Genomic DNA, 26,933 nt, shown 5'->3' with positions numbered 1-26,933 from the left:
GGAGGAACTCGGCAGATCCGTAATAAAGTCCATAGACAAATGCGTCCAAGGACGAGACGGAATAGACAATGGAAGAAGTGAACCAGCCGGTCGAGTATGAGCAACCTTTGACCGAGCGCAGGTTTCACAAGCTGTCACGTAATTCTCAATGCTCTTACGTAACCCTGGCCACCAGAACCTCCGGGACACCAGATCACAGGTGGACTTACCACCAGGATGTCCAGCGAGGACAGTATCGTGATGTTCCTTGAACACCTTGTATCGCAGGCCCTCAGGAACAAACAACCTCCCTGGGGGACAAGAACCAGGAGCCCCCTCCTGGGCTCCCAACACCTCCATCTCCAATTCAGGGTACAGAGCGGAGACCACCACCCCATCCGCTAAAATCGGCGCAGGATCCTCTGAATCACCTCCCCCAGGAAAGCTGTGAGACAAGGCATCTGCCTTGACGTTCTTGACCCCTGGGCGAAAGGTAACCACAAAATTGAACCTGGTAAAAAACAGTGACCATCTGGCCTGCCTAGGGTTCAGACGCTTGGCAGATTGCAGGTAAGCCAAATTCTTATGGTCTGTATATACCGTAACAGGGTGAGACGCCCCCTCTAACCAGTGACGCCATTCCTCAAAGGCCAACTTGATAGCCAACAACTCTCTATCTCCATCATAATAACATCATAATTCCTCTCGGCGACCGAGAGCTTCTTGGAGAAAAAGGCACACGGGACCCAATTGCCAGGAGATGCACCCTGTGACAGCACCGCTCCAACCCCCACCTCTGATGCACCAACCTCCACTACGAATGGCTGAGACACATCCGGCTGCACCAGAATGGGAGCAGACGCAAAACGCTCCTTAATAGCCGAAAAGGCCTGCAATGCCTCATGCGACCAGACAGAGACATCGGCGCCCTTCTTGGTCATATCAGTGAGAGGTTTTACTATGGTAGAATAATTTGAAATACATTTTCTATAATAATTCGTAAACCCCAAGAACCGCATCAAAGCTTTCTGATTCTCTGGTCGGTCCCACTCCAGAACCGCCCAGACCTTTTCGGGGTCCATACGAAAACCAGAATCAGAAAGCATGTATCCCAAGAACGGAAGCTCTTGCACCGCAAACAAACATTTCTCCAATTTGGCATATAATTTATTCTCCCGAAGGATCGTCAAAACCTGTCTCACATGATCCTGATGGGTCTTCAGATCAGGAGAATAAATTAAAATGTCATACAGGTAAACTACCATGAACCTCCCCACCAAATGATGAAAAATGTCATTGACGAATCGCTGAAATACTGCTGGCGCATTCGTCAACCCAAAAGGCATAACCAGGTTCTCAAAATGACCCTTGTGCGTATTGAAGGCCGTTTTCCACTCATCCCCCTCCTTGATTCTGATCAGATTGTAGGCCCCTCTCAAATCCAACTTGGAGAACACCTTGGCTCCAACAATCTGATCAAAAAGATCAGAGATCAAAGGCAGGGGATATGGATCCCGGACTTTAATACGGTTCAATTCCCGGAAATCCAAACACGGTCTCAGTGATCCATCTTTTTTCTTCACAAAGAACAAACCTACTGCCACTGGAGACTTAGATGGTCTAATATGACCCTTTGCCAAACTCTCGGCGACATACTTTCGCATGACCTCTCTTTCGGGTTGAGAGAGGTTGTAAAGCCGAAACTTTGGCAACTTAGCCCCCGGAATGAGATTAACTGGACAATCATAGTCTCGATGAGGGGGCAATTCCTGAGCCCCACCCTCCGAAAAGACATCCTTAAAATCCGAGAGATACTGAGGTAAAGCCGTAATGGACACACCAGAGATAGATGTGTCAAGACAATTATCCGAACAAAACTCACTATAACCAATTATTTGTCTCGCTTGCCAGTCTATAATTGGGTTATGTCTAGTCAACCATGGCAACCCCAAAACTATAGGAGCTGGCAAATCCTTCATGACAAAACAAGAAATAATTTCAACATGTGAATCACCCACCCTTAAGTGAATATCATGAACAATGTGAGTAAGACTCCTTCGGGAAAGAGGGGAAGAATCAATTGCAAAAACACAAATCTCGTTCTCTAAAGTGCAAGTACTTAGTTCTAGGTTTTGAAGGAAAAGAAAGTCAATTAGGTTTACCCCAGCACCACAATCAACGAATACTTCAACAAATTTTTTTTGACTCTAGCGCCACCATAGCTGGAAGGAGAAAACGGGAACTGCAGGGAGCTTGCCTACCTGCCTGCTCCACCACACCATTCATACTACCAAGTGTCAGGGAAGTTTTTTTTTTTTTTTCTTTTTCTCTTCCACCTGTGGTTTAACATAAGGACAAGCAAAAATAAAATGACCCCTCTTTCCACAATAGTAACATAGTTTGTGCACTTTCCTAAAGTCTCTACTATCAGAATGGCAAGAAACCTGACCCAACTGCATGGGTTCCTCCGCTACCCAAGAGTTACCTGTAACATCAACCGGGGAGGCAGTAGAGACAAAACCACTCACAGAAGTTATACCTCGCTCAGGGGGAGCCCTATACCTCTCTCTGATACGTCTATCTAGCCGTACTGCTAAAGACATGGCGTTCTCCAAAGAGTCTGGGTATTCATGAAAAGCAAGGGCATCCTTCAATCTTTCAGATAACCCCTGACAAAACTGACTACGTAACGCAGGATCATTCCACTCTGATTCAGTAGCCCACCTCCTAAACTCAACAGAGTAAGCCTCTGCAGTATGATCCCCTGAAACAAATTACGTAATCTCGAGACCCGATCTGGGTCATAGTAGATTAATCCCAGAGCCTTAAAAAATTCCTCCACCGACTGGAGGGCCCGAGAACCAGGTGGCAGAGAAAAGGCCCAGGATTGCGCGTCCCCTTTAACCACTTCAGCCCCGCTAGGTGAAACCCCCTTCATGACCAGAGCACTTTTTACACTTCGGCACTACACTCTTTTCACCGTTTATCGCTCGGTCATGCAACTTACCACCCAAATGAATTTTACCTCCTTTTCTTCTCACTAATAGAGCTTTCATTTGGTGGTATTTCATTGCTGCTGGCATTTTTACTTTTTTTGTTATTAATCAAAATGTAACGATTTTTTGCAAAAAAATGAAATTTTTCACTTTCAGCTGTAAAATTTTGCAAAAAAAACGACATCCATATATAAATTTTTCGCCAAATTTATTGTTCTACATGTCTTTGATAAAAAAAAAATGTTTGGGCAAAAAAAAAATGGTTTGGGTAAAAGTTATAGCATTTACAAACTATGGTACAAAAATGTGAATTTCCGCTTTTTGAAACAGCTCTGACTTTCTGAGCACCTGTCATGATTCCTGAGGTTCTACAATGCCCAAACAGTAGAAAACCCCCACAAATGACCCCATTTCGGAAAGTAGACACCCTAAGGTATTCGCTGATGGGCATAGTGAGTTCATAGAACTTTTTATTTTTTGTCACAAGTTAGCGGAAAATGATGATGATTTTTATTTATTTATTTTTTCTTACAAAGTCTCATATTCCACTAACTTGCGACAAAAAAAAAAAAATTCTAGGAACTCGCCATGCCCCTCACGGAATACCTTGGGGTGTCTTCTTTCCAAAATGGGGTCACTTGTGGCGTAGTTATACTGCCCTGGCAATTTAGGGGCCCAAATGTGTGAGAAGAACTTTGCAATCAAAATGTGTAAAAAATGACCGGTGAAATCCAAAAGGTGCACTTTGGAATATGTGCCCCTTTGCCCACCTTGGCAGCAAAAAAGTGTGACACATCTGGTATCGCCGTACTCAGGAGAAGTTGGGGAATGTGTTTTGGGGTGTCATTTTACATATACCCATGCTGGGTGAGAAAAATATCTTGGTCAAATGCCAACTTTGTATAAAAAAATGGGAAAAGTTGTCTTTTGCCAAGATATTTCTCTCATCCAGCATGGTTATATGTAAAATGGCACCACAAAACACATTCCCCAACTTCTCCTGAGTACGGCGATACCAGATGTGTCACACTTTTTTGCTGCCAAGGTGGGCAAAGGGGCACATATTCCAAAGTGCACCTTTCAGATTTTGCAGGCCATTTTTTACACATTTTGATTGCAAGGTACTTCTCACACATTTGGGCCCCTAAATTGCCAGGGCAGTATAACTACGCCACAAGTGACCCCATTTTGGAAAGAAGACACCCCAAGGTATTCCGTGAGGGGCATGGCGAGTTCCTAGAATTTTTTATTTTTTGTCACAAGTTAGCGGAAAATGATGATTTTTTTTTTTTCTCTTTTTTCCTTACAAAGTCTCATATTCCACTAACTTGCGACAAAAAATAAAAAATTCTAGGAACTCGCCATGCCCCTCACGGAATACCTTGGGGTGTCTTCTTTCCAAAATGGGGTCACTTGTGGCGTAGTTATACTGCCCTGGCAATTTAGGGGCCCAAATGTGTGAGAAGTAGTTTGCAATCAAAATCTGTAAAAAAATGACCGGTGAAATCCGAAAGGTGCACTTTGGAATATGTGCCCCTTTGCCCACCTTGGCATCAAAAAAGTGTCACACATCTGGTATCGCCGTACTCAGGAGAAGTTGGGGAATGTGTTTTGGGGTGTCATTTTACATATACCCATGCTGGGTGAGAGAAATATCTTGGCAAAAGACAACTTTTCCCATTTTATTATACAAAGTTGGCATTTGACCAAGATATTTTTCTCACCCAGCATGGGTATATGTAAAATGACACCCCAAAACACATTCCCCAACTTCTCCTGAGTACGGCGATACCAGATGTGTGACACTTTTTTGATGCCAAGGTGGGCAAAGGGGCACATATTCCAAAGTGCACCTTTCGGATTTCACCGGTCATTTTTTTTACAGATTTTGATTGCAAACTACTTCTCACACATTTGGGCCCCTAAATTGCCAGGGCAGTATAACTACGCCACAAGTGACCCCATTTTGGAAAGAAGACACCCCAAGGTATTCCGTGAGGGGCATGGCGAGTTCCTAGAATTTTTTATTTTTTGTCGCAAGTTAGTGGAATATGAGACTTTGTAAGGAAAAAAGAAAAAAAAAGAAAAATCATCATTTTCCGCTAACTTGTGACAAAAAATAAAAAATTATAGGAACTCGCCGTGCCCATCACGGAATACCTTGGGGTGTCTTCTTTCCAAAATGGGGTCACTTGTGGCGTAGTTATACTGCCCTGGCAATTTAGGGGCCCAAATGTGTGAGAAGAACTTTGCAATCAAAATGTGTAAAAAATGACCGGTGAAATCCAAAAGGTGCACTTTGGAATATGTGCCCCTTTGCCCACCTTGGCAGCAAAAAAGTGTGACACATCTGGTATCGCCGTACTCAGGAGAAGTTGGGGAATGTGTTTTGGGGTGTCATTTTACATATACCCATGCTGGGTGAGAAAAATATCTTGGTCAAATGCCAACTTTGTATAAAAAAATGGGAAAAGTTGTCTTTTGCCAAGATATTTCTCTCATCCAGCATGGTTATATGTAAAATGGCACCACAAAACACATTCCCCAACTTCTCCTGAGTACGGCGATACCAGATGTGTCACACTTTTTTGCTGCCAAGGTGGGCAAAGGGGCACATATTCCAAAGTGCACCTTTCAGATTTTGCAGGCCATTTTTTACACATTTTGATTGCAAGGTACTTCTCACACATTTGGGCCCCTAAATTGCCAGGGCAGTATAACTACGCCACAAGTGACCCCATTTTGGAAAGAAGACACCCCAAGGTATTCCGTGAGGGGCATGGCGAGTTCCTAGAATTTTTTATTTTTTGTCACAAGTTAGCGGAAAATGATGATTTTTTTTTTTCTCTTTTTTCCTTACAAAGTCTCATATTCCACTAACTTGCGACAAAAAATAAAAAATTCTAGGAACTCGCCATGCCCCTCACGGAATACCTTGGGGTGTCTTCTTTCCAAAATGGGGTCACTTGTGGCGTAGTTATACTGCCCTGGCAATTTAGGGGCCCAAATGTGTGAGAAGTAGTTTGCAATCAAAATCTGTAAAAAAATGACCGGTGAAATCCGAAAGGTGCACTTTGGAATATGTGCCCCTTTGCCCACCTTGGCATCAAAAAAGTGTCACACATCTGGTATCGCCGTACTCAGGAGAAGTTGGGGAATGTGTTTTGGGGTGTCATTTTACATATACCCATGCTGGGTGAGAGAAATATCTTGGCAAAAGACAACTTTTCCCATTTTATTATACAAAGTTGGCATTTGACCAAGATATTTCTCTCACCCAGCATGGGTATATGTAAAATGACACCCCAAAACACATTCCCCAACTTCTCCTGAGTACGGCGATACCAGATGTGTGACACTTTTTTGATGCCAAGGTGGGCAAAGGGGCACATATTCCAAAGTGCACCTTTCGGATTTCACCGGTCATTTTTTTTACAGATTTTGATTGCAAACTACTTCTCACACATTTGGGCCCCTAAATTGCCAGGGCAGTATAACTACGCCACAAGTGACCCCATTTTGGAAAGAAGACACCCCAAGGTATTCCGTGAGGGGCATGGCGAGTTCCTAGAATTTTTTATTTTTTGTCGCAAGTTAGTGGAATATGAGACTTTGTAAGGAAAAAAGAAAAAAAAAAGAAAAATCATCATTTTCCGCTAACTTGTGACAAAAAATAAAAAATTATAGGAACTCGCCGTGCCCATCACGGAATACCTTGGGGTGTCTTCTTTCCAAAATGGGGTCACTTGTGGCGTAGTTATACTGCCCTGGCAATTTAGGGGCCCAAATGTGTAAGAAGTACCTTGCAATCAAAATGTGTAAAAAATGGCCTGCAAAATCCGAAAGGTGCACTTTGGAATATGTGCCCCTTTGCCCACCTTGGCTGCAAAAAAGTGTCACACATCTGGTATCGCCGTACTCAGGAGAAGTTGGGGAATGTGTTTTGGGGTGTCATTTTACATATACCCATGCTGGGTGAGAGAAATATCTTGGCAAAAGACAACTTTTCCCATTTTTTTATACAAAGTTGGCATTTGACCAAGATATTTTTCTCACCCAGCATGGGTATATGTAAAATGACACCACAAAACACATTCCCCAACTTCTCCTGAGTACGGCGATACCAGATGTGTGACACTTTTTTGCAGCCTAGATGCGCAAAGGGGCCCAAATTCCTTCTAGGAGGGCATTTTTAGACATTTGGATCCCAGACTTCTTCTCACACTTTCGGGCCCCTAAAAAGCCAGGGCAGTATAAATACCCCACATGTGACCCCACTTTGGAAAGAAGACACCCCAAGGTATTCAATGAGGGGCATGGCGAGTTCCTAGAATTTTTTTTTTTTTGCATAAGTTAGCGGATATTGATTTTTTTTTGTTTTTTTCTCACAAAGTCTCACTTTCCGCTAACTTAGGACAAAAATTTCAATCTTTCATGGACTCAATATGCCCCTCACGGAATACCTTGGGGTGTCTTCTTTCCGAAATGGGGTCACATGTGGGGTATTTATACTGCCCTGGCTTTTTAGGGGCCCTAAAGCGTGAGAAGAAGTCTGGAATATAAATGTCTAAAAATGTTTACGCATTTGGATTCCGTGAGGGGTATGGTGCGTCCATGTGAGATTTTATTTTTTGACACAAGTTAGTGGAATATGAGACTTAGTAAGAAAAAACAAAAACAAAAACAAACAAAAAATTTCCGCTAACTTGTGCCAAAAAAAATGTCTGAATGGAGCCTTACCAGGGGGGGGGGGGGGGGGGGTGATCAATGACAGGGGGGTGATCAATGACAGGGGGGTGATCACCCATATAGACTCCCTGATCACCCCCTGTCATTGATCACCCCCCCTGTAAGGCTCCATTCAGACATCCGCATGATTTTTTACTGATCCATGGATACATGTATCGGATCCACAGAACGCATGCGGACGTCTGAATGGAGCTTTACAGGGGGGTTATCAATGACAGGGGGTAATCAGGGTGATCACCCCCCTGTCACTGATCACCCCCCCTGTAAGGCTCCATTCAGACATCCGCATGATTTTTTACGGATCCATGGATACATGTATCGGATCCACAGAACGCATGCGGACGTCTGAATGGAGCCTTACAGGGGGGTTATCAATGACAGGGGGTGATCAGGGTAATCAGGGTGATCACCCCCCTGTCACTTATCACCCCCCCTGTAAGGCTCCATTCAGACATCCGCATGATTTTTTACGGATCCATGGATACATGTATCGGATCCACAGAACGCATGCGGACGTCTGAATGGAGCCTTACAGGGGGGTTATCAATGACAGGGGGTGATCAGGGTAACCAGGGTGATCACCCCCCTGTCACTGATCACCCCCCCTGTAAGGCTCCATTCAGACATCCGCATGATTTTTTACGGATCCATGGATACATGTATCGGATCCACAGAACGCATGCGGACGTCTGAATGGAGCCTTACAGGGGGGTTATCAATGACAGGGGGTAATCAGGGTAATCAGGGTGATCACCCCCCTGTCACTTATCACCCCCCCTGTAAGGCTCCATTCAGACATCCGCATGATTTTTTACGGATCCATGGATACATGTATCGGATCCACAGAACGCATGCGGACGTCTGAATGGAGCCTTACAGGGGGGTTATCAATGACAGGGGGTGATCAGGGTAATCAGGGTGATCACCCCCCTGTCACTGATCACCCCCCCTGTAAGGCTCCATTCAGACATCCGCATGATTTTTTACGGATCCATGGATACATGTATCGGATCCACAGAACGCATGCGGACGTCTGAATGGAGCCTTACAGGGGGGTACTCAATGACAGGGGGTGATCAGGGTAATCAGGGTGATCACCCCCCTGTCACTGATCACCCCCCCTGTAAGGCTCCATTCAGACATCCGCATGATTTTTTACGGATCCATGGATACATGTATCGGATCCACAGAACGCATGCGGACGTCTGAATGGAGCCTTACAGGGGGGTTATCAATGACAGGGGGTGATCAGGGTAATCAGGGTGATCACCCCCCTGTCACTGATCACCCCCCCTGTAAGGCTCCATTCAGACATCCGCATGATTTTTTACGGATCCATGGATACATGTATCGGATCCACAGAACGCATGCGGACGTCTGAATGGAGCCTTACAGGGGGGTTATCAATGACAGGGGGTGATCAGGGTAATCAGGGTGATCACCCCCCTGTCACTGATCACCCCCCCTGTAAGGCTCCATTCAGACATCCGCATGATTTTTTACGGATCCATGGATACATGTATCGGATCCACAGAACGCATGCGGACGTCTGAATGGAGCCTTACAGGGGGGTTATCAATGACAGGGGGTGATCAGGGTAATCAGGGTGATCACCCCCCTGTCACTGATCACCCCCCCTGTAAGGCTCCATTCAGACGTCCGCATGTGTTTTGCGGATCCGATCCATGTATCCATGGATCCGTAAAAATCATGCGGACGTCTGAATGGAGCCTTACAGGGGAGTGATCAATGACAGGGGGGTGATCAATGACAGGGGGTGATCAGGGAGTGTATATGGGTGATCACCCGCCTGTCATTGATCACCCCCCTGTAAGGCTCCATTCAGACGTCCGTATGCTTTTTGCGGATCCGATCCATGTATCCGTGGATCCGTAAAAATCATACGGACGTCTGAACGGAGCCTGACAGGGGGGTGATCAATGACAGGGCGGTGATCAATGACAGGGGGGTGATCAGGGAGTTTATATGGGGTGATCATGGGTGATCAGTTTTAAATTAGAGGGGCAAAGGTTTAAAAGTAATATAAGGAAGTATTACTTTACTGAGAGGGTAGTGGATGCATGGAATAGCCTTCCTGCAGAAGTGGTAGCTGCAAATACAGTGAAGGAGTTTAAGCATGCATGGGATAGGCATAAGGCCATCCTTCATATAAGATAGGGCCGGGGCTATTCATAGGATTCAGATATATTGGGCAGACTAGATGGGCCAAATGGTTCTTATCTGCCGACACATTCTATGTTTCTATGTTTCTATGATCAGGGGTTTATAAGGGGTTAATAAGTGACCGGGGGGGGGGGGGGGTGTAGTGTAGTGTGGTGTTTGGTGCGACTGTACTGACCTACCTGAGTCCTCTGGTGGTCGATCCTAACAAAAGGGACCACCAGAGGACCAGGTAGGAGGTATATTAGACGCTGTTATGAAAACAGCGTCTAATATACCTGTTAGGGGTTAAAAAATTCGGATCTCCAGCCTGCCAGCGAACGATCGCCGCTGGCATGCTGGAGATCCACTCGCTTACCTTCCGTTCCTGTGAGCGCGCGCGCCTGTGTGCGCGCGTTCACAGGAAATCTCGCGTCTCGCGAGATGACGCATATATGCGTGACTGTGCGCCAGCCTGCCACCTCCGGAACGCACATGTGCGTTAGGCGGTCCGGAGGTGGTTAAGCAGATAAATAATTATACCTATCCTCTGACTCTCATCACCTGACAACGATGGACGCAGCCGAAAGTACAATTTGCAGGATTCTCTAAAACGGATAAAGTCATCCGTACCTCCTGAAAATCAATCAGGAAGAGCCACTTTAGGCTCCACACAAATTTGACCTGCACCAGAGCATTCTGACATCGTGTGACCGAACCACGTAGCTCCACAACCTCTGGGGATAGCCCCTGCAAGCGGTCAACCAGTGCTTCAATTGACACCATCAAAAAACCGCAGAGTAATGGCAGTCACAGTATGGCGGATTATAATGTCACAGCGGGCGTGCACTCAGACTCACAGATAACCCACCAACCAGACTCTGGGCGAGAGACAGGGGAAGGGTCACCTCCTAGCTAATCCCTGACGTCTTTCCCTGCACTGCACAGCCCACATGCAGACCTTTATGGTAGGTATGATGTGTCCCCGTGCCTGGGCTGAAAACACCCTAAATTCCCTGAGATGGTGAAGAGGGGAAATAGGAGCAGCCTGCTCGCACAGAACCTGGATGGGAGAGATGACACAAAACAACCAAACTTGAAATCACACTTCTCTTTCTGAGCTGGAAAAGACAACCTTCCTTCCTAGCTTTCAAGACCACAATGATTCCTATAATCCGCTCAGAGCACTGGGATGGTGTGCTATTTAAACTAATGACCCCACCCAGTGCACCTGATGAGAGGCGGATCCAGCACGGCTCCAAAACAAACACTAAACTCGTGCTGCTATCCTGGCCGACCTCCGCACATCGTCAGAGTGGGGCATGACAATGAGGGGCTGGGTTTTTTATACTATGTATAGTATAGTGTTGGGTGTTATATGATATACTGTGGGGTGTTATACTATATACTGAATACTGTAGTGTGTTATACTATATACTGCATACTGTGGGGTGTTGTATACGGTATATACTATGAGGAGATGGGAGTTTTTTGCTATATACGGTATACTGTCAGGTGTTATGCTATATACTGTGGGGTGTTATGCTGTATACTGCATACTTCGGAGTACTTCATACTATGGGGTATTATATTGTATACTGCATACTGTGGGGTACTATATACTTTATACTATGGGGTGTTATACTATACACTGCATACTGTAGGGTGTTGTATACAGTATATATTATGAGGGGCTGGGTGTGTCATAATATATACGGTATACTATGGAGTGTTATATACTGTGGGGTGTTATACTATATACTACATGCTGTGGGGTGTTGTATACTATATATTATGAGGGGCTGGGGGTGTTATACTATATAAGGTATACTATGGAGTGTTATATACTGTGGGGTGTTATACTATGTACTGCATACTGTGGGGTGTTGTATACTGTATATACTTTGAGGGGGTGGGGGGGGGGTTATACTATATACGGTATACTGTCAGGTGTTATACTATATACTGTGGGGTGTTAAGCTGGATACTGTGGGGTGTTATACCATATACTGCATACTGTAGGGTGTTGTCTACTGTATATACTGCGAGGGGCTGGGTGTGTTATACTGTATAAGTGGTATATCTTCTCTTAAATATTTACCTCGAAAAATTAAATACAGGACGGAATACGAAAAAGGGGATGGTTGAGGAAAAAGGAGGGAGAATGCCCAAAATGGGTGAAGAGCCCTGGGCCTATGATATATTTAAGCCACCCCTGGCTGGCGCTAGCAAGATGGTTTTCTTCCCTGGGAGATATCTCTTTGCATATGCACTTTAGTACAGAGAGACTTATTTATTTGCTCTAACTAGCCTGGTCACCGACTTCATGAGCATATGCCGACTATTGCATCTGCTTCCACACTCCTGCCTTGTACCTTGCCAAAAACACTTAATTCCAAGGGCAGCCAACTACCACCAAGCAGGAGCGTCAACACCAGGATGTATCCCAGGGGATGGAGGGGTGTGCCCTCCTATCACTGCACAGTCCTAGGGGGTATAGGTGTGAGAATTACCACTGTGATCCATGTGTTCAGTTATCAACACCAGAGCTACTACCAATCCCAAACTCCACTTGCTCCTCCTGGGCCTGCTGCATTTACGTCTGGAAGCAGGCATAGATGTTAGTGACTTTGCCATCGGCCCAGGCCCAGCCCCCGCCACTCTCCTGCAGCAAGGATGGCATAAAAAGTTGCAAAATGGGGTCTTCTGGCTTTTTTAACATCAAAAACTAGTGTAAACCTTTTTGATAAATGACCCCGTTAGACTGCGGCTTGATAAAGTGGTCCTGCGCACCCTGAAACACGTTGCTTTGAATAGACTAATACTTTTCATTTGTTGTAGCAATACATTGTATTCATCATAGTACAGTCTTTTAGAAGAGTGCAGTCACTGAACGTTTGTTTCTGCCCCCATGGACCACATAACTAGTTTAGCACTATGGGGCATCTCTTAAAGGGGCATGTAAAAAATCTCCTCCATATTTTGTGGTAGAGGTAGGTATGGAACTGATGACTGATGATTTGAGCCACCATGGTCTCCAGGTCCAGTGCCAGAGGTGTATATACTGTCTAGTTCCAGTGACGGGATCCTGTGAGATCCATAAAGCCGTTCCCAAAACTTACATTGAGCCTCGCAGAAAGGAATCTGATCCATACATTGAATCTAAATGTATTCATGTGTGGTACAGCTGCCCCTCTTCCATGAACCCAATGATCAGGTTGACACATCCCTTCTGTAAGAGAGTGTCTGGAGTGGTAGTGGATGGAAGATACGTGCCACCGGGGGTCGTGGCCCTGGTGGAGTAAGAGCCGAGTCTTTTGTGTTTTGTCAGCAGTGAGTGCTGTCACACAGCGGTCTGGGCCAGCTCTTACTGGGAACAGGCAAAGAGCAGGGTGGGTGTCTGTCCCCCACGGACCACCACGGGTGGACGGGTTTCGGTTGTTGGTGTCAGTCTACACTGATCCTGGCAGGTTGGTTATCTCTGGCCTTAGTTGACTAGGGAAGGAGTTAATCCTTCACTATGCTCGGTGGGTGTGGTCTGCCTGCTACACCCAGGGCTGTGAATATAGGTTTGATGCTCACTGACTGTGGGGCTGATGAAGTGTGGTCTCCTGTCTCACTGCAGGAAGCTGTACGGGAGGCTGATCGCACGGTCGGGCTGAGCTCTGTAGTCGTCTAACAAAGACTGCCCAATTGCTGCAGGCTCAGCAAAGGACCAAAAGAAGGGATCCTGTGGCCGGAGCCAATTCCTTGTCCAGGCCGACACGTGGCCTAACTTACACGAATTTGGACATACCCGCCCCACGACAAGGTGTAGTACTGATCACGGATGTGAGAGACTGTGTGATCAGGCACCAAGACGCCTTCAGCGTTTGGGGCTCCGTTGTGGGAGGTGGGGTTTATGGACATTGCTGTTGTGTGAATTGCACAGTTTTGATGTGATGCACTGGAGTGAATAAAAGAGCACGGTTTGGACACAAAGCCTGTCTCCTGAGCCTCTATACTGCCACCGCTACCATCTGCCTACCAGAGCATACCCCCACACTCCCCACACACTATCAGCGTAATTGTCATAGCCTTGGCTCCTGGAATTGTCTGTTAAGCGGCTGTCATGTTATTACTTGTAATGATCTGCACGTGGCGGTAGGTGCTCTTTAAACTTGATGCTGCGAGTTCAGTGTGTGTCGTTTTCTTGTTAATTCTTAATCAGCTCAGGTAGTGACAGTCCATGATAACAAGTGCTTGTATTCCAGACTTGTATTGTTGTAGCCCCCATGGCAACGCCGAGGCCTACCTGTAGTAAATTAATCAGATGTAACCAATACACAGACGTGGAATGACGACGGCCCAAGTGATCCCCAGCAGAACAACTTGGGAAGGTTCTCGGGTAAAGTCTCATTTCCCAGGCAAGATCAACAATAATAAAAATGCAGAAAATGAAATTTACTGTCCCTTTAAACGGAGTGACTTTTCATATTAGGCCTCATGCACACAACCATATTTTTGGTCCTCATTCGATTTGCATTTTTTGCAGTTTGGGCACGGACCCATTCATTTCTATGGGCACAGCACAAAGATATCGACAGTTCACAAGTTATAAAATGTCCTATTTCTTGTCTGGGCAACAATAGGGATTTCCGTAATAAGGACCAAGTGCGGGATGCACACGGCCGGTATCCATATTCACTTATATAACAAACCCCCTTCTAAATCAGGGTATTCTCAGGGCCCCTCCTGATCACCAGAGGTGGCAGGAACCAGTGGCAGACTTTACCACCACACAGAGATCAAAGGCCTCCTACCCTTGGTAGCCCCAAGCAATCGGTAAAAAAACTGAGAACAGGGGAGGACAGCTCTAGAAGTGCCCAGGCTGCACTGCCATGCTTAACTAGATGAGTGGAGCTTAGCAGTGCATCCTGGGCCCCCAGACATAACTTTGCTTGGGACCCCAGAAATACCAAATCCACCCCTGGCAGAACCTACGGACACACATGCGGTCTGTTCTACTGCAAGCTTCAGATCTCCAAATTAGGTTGTCCTTTGTTTGGCCATTATTGTGTCAGAGCGTGGACATTCAAAGGTAATTGAGCACTGCATGTACGCCAGCTTTGTGGCTTTTCCTACTTTTTCTCTAGGAAGACCAGATTACAAATTAGCAAAAAAATGGAAGAAATTGTGTGAAATTTACCAAAATGGAGCAAGTGGGAAAATATTTGGTGCACGTTACTAAGTATGGTGTAAATGTACAACATGTTGGGTTAAGTAATGCCTAGAACCATAAGAAACAAGTGCCGCCAGACCATTCCATGCCGTGTTATACTATATGAGTGGTATATTTTCTCTTTAGTATGTACCAGAAAAAAATAAAAAATATGGGGCGGAACGTGAAAGGGGGGATTGAAGGGGCAAAAGGAGGTGGGGTCCCAAAATGGCTAAAGATACATTTAATCTACCCTGGGTGGAGCTGGCGAGCTGGCAGTCATTCCTAAAATTATTGCTTCCAGGGGACAATACAGGGGAGTTTCTACAGAAAATGAATATGGAACCATAAGGACTCATAGTGCCGCCATACAGGCTCTCTGCATGCGGCTTTGCATAGTGCCTGCGCCCTTACTGACACTGTGCACGCAAACACTGGTCCGTAGTCTTATCTGAATCCCATGAATTGAAGACATTGATGACAGCCGGGACACAACACATCTCTACTGCTCAGCATTGAACCTGCACAATAGTGTCAGCGCATCCTTTTATCCCACCCTACAGGTGATATTTATAGGTTTGCCCGTTAGATGAGTTATATTACCTCTATCAGCCGGACACACAACCTGACCAGAGCTGTGCCCGTTTGCACTGATATCCATGAATAGCAGGTAATAAATCAGGGCGTCCTGTTATCTATATGTGGGCTGCGCAATGTGACAACTCAAGATAGAGTTTATCTGGATCCCGCAGCCGGGACTTTGTTATAGGAAATCAGATTCTGTACAGATACTGGAATATGACAGTGATACATGAAGTGAGACCTGTCACAATGTGCTGTGTATGGCAATGTCACCTGTCACCGGTACAGACCCATACACAGCCATATATGCATCCATAGCGCTGGTCCCCTCTGGATTACTACATGGCATTGCTCATGCACATTGTCCCATTCAGTGCTGGCTGCCTGTCTGTCGCCATGAACTAAAAGGAGTGTCTGAGAATCCATTATTTAATGTACAGTAGCGTGTAATGTATGGTGAAAACATGTGGAGACATCTCTTCCCTTTATGAGGACATCTCTGGCATTGAATAGGGACATCTCTCACCCTGTAAGGGGTATCTCTGGCACAATATGAGGAATCTCTTGCACTGTAGTGAGGCATCCCTTGCACTGTATAGACCAGTGGTGGCGAACCTTTTAGAGACCGAGTGCCCAAACTGCAACCCAAAACTCACGTATTTATCTCAAAGTGCCAACACGCCAATTTAACCTACTCTGCATAGTGAGCCCTGTGCTGATGTATGGCAGGAAAAGTCTAAGGCATATTGGTACAACATAGACTTTTTCTAGGGTGCGGGTGCCCACAGAGAGGGCTCAGATTGCTGCCTCTGGGACCCGTGCCATAGGTTCGCCACCACTGGTATAGGGGCATCATTGGCAATGCATTGGGACATCTCATTGACTGTAAGGAGGCATCGCCGGCAGTTTATGATGGCATGTCTGCCACTGTATGAAGAAATACAGACCCTCAGACTAGGGGTGGGCGATATAAACGATATACAATATTATCGCCATAAAGTCTAGTAACAATATAGATTTTAGCTATATCGCCATATCGCGATAGATGACCACAAAGCGGTAGTGAATTGAAGAAGCTTCTCACTCACCGCGCCGTGGCCTCCCGAGTCCCGACTCTGCACCGCGCTGCAGGGCCTTGCGTTCACACATCGTCAGCGCACTGGCTGACTCTGTGTGTGACGTCAGGTCCCTCCCAGTGCATGCTGGGAAGAAGACGTGGTCCGTCTCCTGCGGACTCTATCAGCCAGCCGCGCACCCTGCAGGAAAGGTAAGTATATTAACAACTTTACATTGTTTGGAAAAAGATCTGTTACACAATACACATCTTGTGTAATTTGTATACATCCAGAAGAAAATAATATATTGTGATATATCGTTATATAGCACATGCTTCAAATTATATTGCGATATAGATTTTAGGCCATATTGCCCAGCCCTATCTCAGACCAACTAAATAAATACAGACCTCCAAACCAATCGCTATAAATACAGACCCAGGAAAGACCCCCTTACCCAATACAGACCCTAAACACCCTAAAGAAATTTAGACCCCAAACACCCTAGATTCAGACACAAGGCAAAACCCAAATACAGAATGTAGACCAGTCTTCCAAATCTAATAATGATCCCAGACAAGACTTCATATGCTACATACACTTTCGCCTTCTTGCTGCTGTCGCTTCTGGCTTGGAGGACCGCAGAGATCATCTGACCAGGTGCAACCGTCAACCTGCTTCTGGTAAATGACTCCTCAGATGCATCGGTCGCATTAATCACAGCATCTGAAGGGTTCAATGTCTGTGATAGGAGTTGCGTCCAATCGTGGACACTGCCAATGTATGTCTGCTGTGTAACAGGGAATCTTTAAAGATCCAGCATCTGCCATACATGGACTGTGGATGTTGGAAGGGGCTAAACGGGGGCTTGTGAAAAAAAAAAAAAAAAAGCTTAATTATTGTATAATGGAAAGTTACGGAACTTTCTAGGGGGATTTATCAAGAGTGGCATTATTCTGAAAAGTATCAAACAGTGTAAAGACCCCTAAAACGCAATATTGTTGCACGAATGCTTTCACAAAAATTGGTGACTTTTTCATACTACTTTACTAGTGATTATTTATTTCCCCACCTTTGTGTTTCAACTCCTTGTCATTTTCAAATTCTCAGTTTGCTGTCAGTGAATGGAAATATTTATGTATAAATATTTTTGTTCTGTTTACAGCAACCTGGCTGATGGTGATTGAGAGAGAAACAATAACCCTATGAAACAGTCACTGCCCTGTATACATTTTTCCTATATACAGTTGTATTGACAACACAGTCAGCTACACTTTGCAGTACAGTCGAGGCGGTATACCGTCCAGACTTATTGAACATTTATATACATACATTTGGCCATATATGCAGTGGTACTGTAGATCTGCTTGTCCATAGAAACGGTTCCTGCACCGTCTTAAGTGTAAAGGTTTTTTTCAACCATCTTTCAAAATCAGGGAGAATAGGAATTGGCCATGTTGAAGTTTAACATGGCCAATCCTTTGTCTTAGGGCTCATGCACACAAACCTATGTTTTGTCCGCATTCGATCTGCATTTTTTGCGGGTCTGATGCCGACCCATTCACTTCAATGGGGCCGCAAAAGATGCGGGCAGCGCACTGTTTACTGTCCTCATCCTTTTGTCTATTATGTAGCATCCGTAAAAATAAAGAACATGTCCTATTCTTGTCCACATTACAGATAGGGATAGGACTGTTCTATTATGGGCCGGACGTTCCATTCCGCAAAATATGGAATGCACACTGCCGGTATCCGTGTTTTGAGGATCCTCAATTTGCAGACCACAAAACAGGCACCGGTTGTGTACATGAGTCCTTACAAGAGTCGCTGTCAGAGGTTTCAGTAGAGGTTAATTCTCCACAAGCCGAGCATGAATATGTTTCCAGAGAAATAGCTGTTGGCTGAACAAGCATTCAGTCAACAGTCTGGTGTGTATGGCCGGCTTTAGGCTGGGGCTACATAGTGTTCTTGGTTGCAGGCTTGCAGGCTCGTCTGACCAAAGATTGCTGTGTAGCAGAGTAGCCATTAAAGTGAATAGGGTGGCAGGGCGACTTGCAAGTTGCCGTGGCTGTGACAGCAACCCTTCAATAAAAATTCAACAGTGTTGTCGCAGCAACTTGCGAATCTCATTGCAACCCTATTCCATTCAATGGCTACACTGCTACTAGTATTCAGTGCAAATATTCGAATAGCGAATTTTTATCTCGAATATCACAACTTCGAAAATTTGCAAATATTTCAAATATAGTGCCATATGAGTCATTGGCCCACAAGCAACTTAAGCAGGAAGGAATCATGAGTTTAGATGGAAAAAATTACGAATATTCTAAAAAACAAATATATAGCACTATATCGAATATATTCGTTTTTTAGAATATTCGTCTTTTTTTTTCAATCTGTAGAGTTGTTCCACTTCGGCATACTCTTCCCCGACAAGCATCCCCATCACCATGGGAACGCCTGGGGGTTAGACTATACCATCGGATCTGAGTTTTCACAATCTCAGTTTGTTTTTGTAATAGCAATATAGCGAATATTCAAAAAAACTAATTTAGAGCAATTTAGCTAATATAGTGCTATAATCTTCTAAAGTTCAGATTTGAAAAAATTTACGACTATAAAAAAAGATTATAGCACTATATAAGCTAAATTGCTCTATATTCGTTTTTTTCAAATATTCGGTATATTGCTATACGTTCTTGTTTTAGAATATTACGAATATTCTGGAAAATGAATATATTCGATATAGTGCTATATAAATATTCAAAAAAAACTAATGTAGAGCACTTTAGAATATTACATATATTCTGAAAAACGAATATAGCACTATATTAGCTATATTGCTCTATATATTTGTTGTTTAGAATATTCGTCATTTTTTTCCATCTAAAGTCATGATTCCTCCCTGATTAAGTAACTTAGGCAGGGAGGAATTATAACTTCAGATGGAAAAAAATGACGAATATTCTAAAAAACTAACCTTCTGGTACATTTTAGGCGGGATTTGCCGGTAACGTTCCCTGATTGGTGCAGCATCGGCAGTGGGGATTTCGTGCTCGATGGCGGAAGCACACCCAAAATCCTTACCTACTGGGGCACAACTAAAACTGCTTTGCCGTACCTATTATTACCCTGAAGCAAACACTAACAATTGTTTGGGTGCTTAGTACGGGCTAGCCTGTGGTGCAACACAACAGTTTACAATCTTACAATGCTTTATATTATTCCCCCTCACATAACTAGTCCGGTAGCACATTCCTGATTATTACTCCTGAGAAAAACTCTGAACTGGATGCAGTTGGTGGGGGTGTTTATTAGCTCACAAATGTGTAATGTCCCTTTAAGTAATGGAGTCCTTGCAGTAACAGTAGCAACACTTTAGGACTGACACAAAGCAGAGACCCTAACTAGCTAACTACAGGCCTAGTCTCAGTCTCTAGGCGCAAACTTTGCAAAGAGGTGCGTGCACGATCTTACTGACCTATAAAAAAAAAGATTATAGCTCTATATTAGCTAAATTGCTCTATATTCGGTTTTTTCGAATATTCACTTTATTGCTATATATTCTTGTTTTAGAATATTACATATATTCTGAAAAACGAATATAAAAAAGATTATAGCACTATATTAGCTATATTGCTCTACATATTATTTTTTTTTAGAATATTCGGAATTTTTTTCCATCTAAAGTCATGATTCCTCCCTGCTTAAGTAACTTAGGCAGGGAGGAATTATAACTTCAGATGGAAAAAAATGACGAATATTCGAAAAAAACTAACCTTCTGGTACATTTTAGGCAGGATTTGCTGGTAATGTTCCCTGATTGGTGCAGCATCGCCAGTGGGGATTTTGTGCTCGATGGCGGAAGCAGACCCAAAATCCTTGTCATATCTTGAGAACGCCTCATGAAATTCCCAAAGGGTGTCTTCCAGCAACTTCTGTTGTCCTGGATTCAGTCCACCCCCATCTGGGCCATGATCACTTGACCGTTCCACTCCTTTGTTGGGGTCTCCCTTTGATGGACCTCTACAGCATAGGTCCAGGTTGATCTCCTATCTGGCTGTAGCGTAAAGACTCTTCGTCGAAGGATGTCCCCTTCGGACATATAAACTTTTGCCAGCAAGGTATTCCCAGGAACTGTTAACTCGCAGTCTTCAACGTTGAGGCTGCATACAGGCACACATCCATCCTTCACAATAGCGAGGGCCCGGGCTACCAGTGGGCGAGTCTGCGTTTCCTCTTGGTAAGCGGACTCAATCAAAACCTCCAGTCTATTCATCTGTTGATCAGCCCCCACCGGCAGCGTCAATATTTGTTCTTGTCGAGGTGGGATATTCACCGGGGTCCTCCGTGACACCTTCACGTGTCCAATGGGCCGACCGGACATGTTGCTCTTTCGCAGACTACAGCTCCTCACCATTTGCTGTAAAACTTTCTGGGTTGGCCTGTGCGTGGTGGCCCGTTGCCAATACTTCGGGCCTTCTTTGGCAAAGAGTTGATGGTCTAGGTCTCTCAGCACATTCATACCTAGTGTCACGTCCATTCCTCTCCAGGATGAATGGTGCACCAGCACCACCCCCTTCTTGCCGATGACTTGCCCAAACAGCCGGATCTGCATCCAGACTATCCCCCACGCGTCCATCTCTCTGTTATTGGCATGAGTGCGACTCACTACTCTCGCCGGCACAGGCATGTGCTATTCCTCTCTCTCCACAGCGGCTGTAGACGCTATAGAATGTCATTTCGGCCATCGTCCAGGTCATCTCTTGCAATTTGTCCTGTAAGAACTTGTTGGAGAGCCCCACTATGAACTGGTCTCTTAGTAGCTGGTCCACCTCCCAAAAGGCTCCCATGTCCTCTGGGTCTCGCCGCTGTATTTCATTTAGCATCCCCTGTAGGGCACTGGAGTACTGCATCAGGGTCTCGACCTCTTGCTGTGGTCGGTTGAAGAAGTGGCTCAGCAACTGCACTACTTTAGCACGCCCCCCCCCCCCCCCCCTCCCCAGGCTCTCTCCAGCAGGGAGAATATTTTCTCTAGGGTGTTTCTCTCGGATTTGGGCCTTACCATCACTGTCCGTCTGACATCACCCACTAGACCCCCCAATGCAAAGTCTGCCCGCAGCTTGGGGGGGTCTGGTTACACATTCTAACTGCACTTTGCACCCTTTCAATCCAGTCCGGCAACGTCATGTTTTTACCATCAAATTTTGGCAGATGACGCAACAGCATCTCCGCAGGGATGTACCGTACTGGGGCAGGCATGGCAGGGGAAAGCTGCATCAACGATGTTAGGGCAAGTTGGCCTTGCACTTGGCGCACCCTGAGCTTTGTCCTGGACCGATGCCATTGGCGCTGGGGGAAGGTCTCCCTCCACGTTCCCGTCCATAACGGTCATGAACGAGGAAAGCAACTCCAACACCAGCTTTTTCCAAAACAGAATTTTGCTAACACGTGGTAATAAACACAACCACAAATACTGAGAACATAAAATAAATGTACATACATCCAGCCCAAAGGCTGAGACCCCTGTGTTGCACGGCGCCCTCTGATTGATGCAGTAATTTACCTACTGGGGCACAACTAAAACTGCTTTGCCATACCAATTATTACCCTGAAGCAAACACTAACAATTGTTTGGGTGCTTAGTACGGGCTAGCCTGTGGTGCAACACAACAGTTTACAATCTTACAATACTTTATATTATTCCCCCTCTCATAACTAGTCCGGTAGCACATTCCTGATTATTACTCCTGAGAAAAACTCTGAACTGGATGCAGTTGGTGGGGGTGTTTATAAGCTCACAAATGTGCAATGTCCCTTTAAGTAATGGAGTCCTTGCAGTAACAGTAGTAACACTTTAGGCCTGACACAAAGCAGAGACCCTAATTAGCTAACTACAGGCCTAGTCTCAGTCTCTAGGCGCAAACTCTGCAAAGAGGTGTGTGCACAATCTTACCGACCCGGGTCTGCTCTTCATCCGATGATGACTCTGAACCGAACAACCAGTCTCTCCAGCAAACATCAGGTCCCGCAGGGTATGCAGCTTTGTTCCTCAACTCTTATCAGCCTTCCTGGAAACAGTCCTCCTTTCCCTGGACAGGATCTGGGTCTGTGGTCACTGAGGGGCCCTCTCACTCCTGAATCCATTAGATTCTCTGCTCATACACCGTTCCTCAGTCTCAGCTCAGCTTCTAAGATGGCTGCTGTCTCCTTTCTAGCAGGTTCTCAAACCCCACCTCCTTTGAATATTCAAATATTCAGCGGCATCTTCAGGCCAAACAGCAGAATGTCAGTCCAGAACATTTAAAGGGGTTCTGCAGTTTTTGAAACTAATGATCTATCCTCTGGATAGATCATCAGCATCTGATCTGCGGGGCTCCGACACCCGGGACCCCTACCAATCAGCTGTTTGAGAAGGCAGCGGCGCTGGCAGTAGTACCGCGGCCTTCTCACTGTTTACCGCAGGCCGATTGACGCCATGACTAGTATCAATGGCCTGGGTGGGGCTAAGCTCCATTCAAGTGAACTGAGCTTAGCCCCGTCCAGGCCACTGATACTAGTCGTTACGTCACTGGGCCTGCGGTAAACAGCTAGAAGGCTGCTGTGCTACTGCCCTCTCAAACAGCTGATCGGCATGGGTCCCGGGTGTCAGACCCCCGCCGATCAGATGCTGATGATTTATCCAGAGGATAGATCATCAGTTGAAAAAAAAAACGCAGAACCCCTTTAATTTTATCCACACAAACAGTGTTCAAACAATGAGAGCTGTTTCCCATCTCAGTCAGCTATTTTGTGAAAAGGTATACTTTGAGATTCTGTGGAGTTTTGTGACCCTTGCAGCAGAGGATTGTCTGGACAGGCTATACTGTACTTACAGCACTCGAAAACTGTAAACACTTTAAATGCAAAGTCTATTAGCAAGTAGCAGAACTTTTTATAAATCCAGAAAGCCCTATAAAATCTAAATTCCCTTCAATCAGGGTTGAAAACTTTGCCAAATTATCTTATTAGACAGGACATATATGAAAACATGCGCAATATAAACTTTTCACTTTACATAGAATCAGTTTCCAAATACTGGAAAGTATATGGTTTATGTGTTCGAGGTTTGCAGCTCACCTGCCAAGCTACTACATTCTTCCGTATTATTCATCTAATTCCCAGCCATTTATAGGGAGCTTGGTAAACGCCATCTGACCGCACTAATCTGAGAAAGTATGTGTGTAATTGGTTTAGTGCCTGCCTTCCTCCTCTGCAGCCTGCAGTCGTGTAAAATGGCGGCATCTAGTGGAAAGTTCTAAAACTGCACGACGTGCAAAATCAAACAGGCTATATTGTTTTATTAGTTGTGTGTGGTCAGCTTTCCATGTAGCTTTAGGTGTAATTCATTTTTGATTTAGATTTTATATGGTTGTACTAGCTACAGAAATAAACGACTCCTTTACCCAAGTATATTGGGAAGGAACATAGAACATGAATACAATTCTTTTTTGAATGGTAATACTTGGAGTCAATCCCAGGCTATCTAGCTTCCCAATGACAAAATGTTATTTTATTTTTACAGGTTTTAAGCGGTTTATCCGGTTAAGAAAACTTTTGTTTATTAGGGCTTCATTGTAGGGGTGGTCTTTCCTCAGGCTTCCCCTCCTTTAGGATTTATTCACCTATCTGTGTCCGTTTTGCAGACATGTCTCATGTCAACATGGTTGAAAAAACATCAATCACAAAAAACATAAAATTTGTTTTAACAAATTTTTTATACATTTTCTGTGCAATGCATCATTGAAAAATGGACTGTCCATGTTCTGTCAGTGTTTTTTATGTACCATAGATTTCAATGGGCGTGTTTGGTCCACAACATGGACCAAAGTAGTGCACGCTTCAGTTTTTTTTCCCCATTGACCCACAGTGTTGAAAAAACATGGATGTGTGAATAAACATATTAAAATCAATGGATACCTTTGTTGCAAAAACACGGACAACACATGGATGTGAATCACCTACAAGTGGCAGGCTCAGTATGACCATAGTTTTACCTGGCGGTAACATGATCCCTAGGGTCTTAGCTGCCGGACCCTCACCAAACAGTCATGACTCTCAACATGTGAATCTTTAGGGAGCATTCACATGACGGTATGTATTTTGCGGTCAGCAAATCGCAGATCCTCAAAAAATAGAAATGAAGTCCAGGTTGCATTGTTTTTTTTTTTGTTTTTTTTTTTTTGCGGACCCATTGTAACAATTCCTATTGTCCGCAAAACAGACAAGAATAGGACATGTTCTATCTTTTTTGTGGAGCTACAGAACGGACATATGGATGCGGACAGCACACCATATCCGATTCAGTTGTGTCAATGGGGTCTAAATTATTTGTAGGACATTTTAAGCCCTGCCCTGGTTCTACCAGGAACACCCACAAAATCATAGTCAACATCTTTGAAATGTTTAGTTATTGTATTTATTGTTTCTATTCTATTGTTTTCTAGCACAATAAATTCTCAGACAAGGAATGGTGCCACACCCCTCTACTTAGCCTGTCAAGAAGGACATTTGGAAGTCATTCAGTATTTGGTCAAAGACTGTGGGGCCGACCCTCATATCAGGGCCTCAGATGGAATGACCCCATTACACGCAGCGGCTCAGATGGGCCACAGTACAGTCATTGTTTGGTTGGTAAGTTTTATGTGTCTAGATTCTTAACACTTGAAATGCGTCAGCTCTTATTTTGTGTAGCCTTATATAAAGATTTCAGGTTTTAGGTTCTGTTCTGTAGCAGATGGTGACAAATAGAGATGAGCGAAGTATTCAAATATTCGATTCTTCGCCAAATTTTACAAAAAATTAGCCTCATGATGAAATCATCACAAAGTGCATTTCTTTGTAAGTAGTGGGTGCAATGACAGGGAGTGGCGATTGCGCTGCTCTACGTCATTGTACCCCTCAGATTCCATGTTCATAGCTGATCGTGGCATCTGACAGTAATAATACAGTAAGAAATGTAAAAAAAACTTAACTAAACCATACTTACCTCATCCATTTGCTCGCGAAGAACTGGCCATCTTGATTGAAGATCTAGTGTGAAATCAGTCAGCTGGCGTGGTGACATCATACGTCACCGTGCACAGCATTTCGTGCGAGATCTTCAATTTTTTGTGTTTTACTGCCATTCAGAGAAAATCCATTGGCTACCACGAAGCACCAGAAAATTCGGCTTTGCGGCAAATAGAATTTTCCTTGAAATTCGGATCAAAGTCAATTTTTAGGACTTCGATTATTTTGTGTAGCCTTATATAAAGATTTCAGGTTTTAGGTTCTGAAAACTAGTGCCAAACTATAAAAATAATAGGTTGCGAAGGTAAAGCTATCTTTTAAATGAACTGAACAAAATTGTTACTATGAGGGACATTTACTGTTGTGGTGTAAAAAAACATATCTCCCCATTGTGTTTTGTCTAGGTAAGGTCCTGATTCCTGAGGGATTTTCTCTTATGTGTTCTTTGAATCCTTGTGTCATGTTCGACTTGTTGTAGAAATATTATCTGTTGTAGAAATATCAAATGTCTTTGTGTAAGGAAAGGTAAAAATCTCAACCGCAGTCAGCCAAAGGTGTTTTCATTAAGTTCTGCTGAGCAACTGCCCCTCCTCCCTGCTCAGTCTGTTCACTTTTATTTACTAACAAAAGGTGTAAAAGGGGCTGGCCCATAACAAGGATGCAGGAAGTGATGACATACAGGAAGTGATGACATACAGGAAGTGATGACATAGGAAGACAAGACACCATAATTTAGAGTACCTTAGCCAACAAACACATGTATACAATAATCTACCATTACCACTGGAGTTAATTTTATCCAGCCTTGCTCAGTGATCAATGCCAGATAAAGTTACTATGATCCTCATGCATGTTTATTTACAGGATAACGTCATTATCTCATTATCTCCAGCGGCTGATCAGGCGCACTAGAGACAACAAACGCACGTTCCTTTCGTTATATTGTTCTCTTAACAAATGCATCCACGCCAAGCCAATAAATCCACGTCTTGCACGGGGGCCTAAGCCGGCGTCCATACATGAGCCAACAAAGCACTGCTCTGCTGAACACATCAGTCTCCCCCGGCCCACAGCCCAGTGCTTAGCACATGGACCATTCGCCGACGGAGAACTCTGCGCCCAGCAGCTGTGACAGGACATACACGGGAAGATATCCACTCC

At 44.6% G+C, this 26,933-nt stretch overlaps 1 protein-coding gene across 1 annotated transcript in view; it reads left to right on the top strand.

The window, feature by feature from the left end:
• ESPN (espin) overlaps positions 1-26,933 on the top strand; it is a 250,967-nt gene that overhangs the window by 45,250 nt on the left and 178,784 nt on the right. Inside the window, 1 exon segment of the mRNA XM_044278364.1 lies at positions 25,208-25,394. Coding sequence (XP_044134299.1) covers positions 25,208-25,394 — 187 coding nt within the window.

This window comes from Bufo gargarizans, chromosome 2, assembly GCF_014858855.1.
Source record: "Bufo gargarizans isolate SCDJY-AF-19 chromosome 2, ASM1485885v1, whole genome shotgun sequence".
In the NCBI taxonomy this organism is placed as follows: domain Eukaryota; kingdom Metazoa; phylum Chordata; class Amphibia; order Anura; family Bufonidae; genus Bufo; species Bufo gargarizans.
Note: the sequence above shows the minus strand (reverse complement) of the source record. Positions and strands in the feature narration are given on the sequence as shown.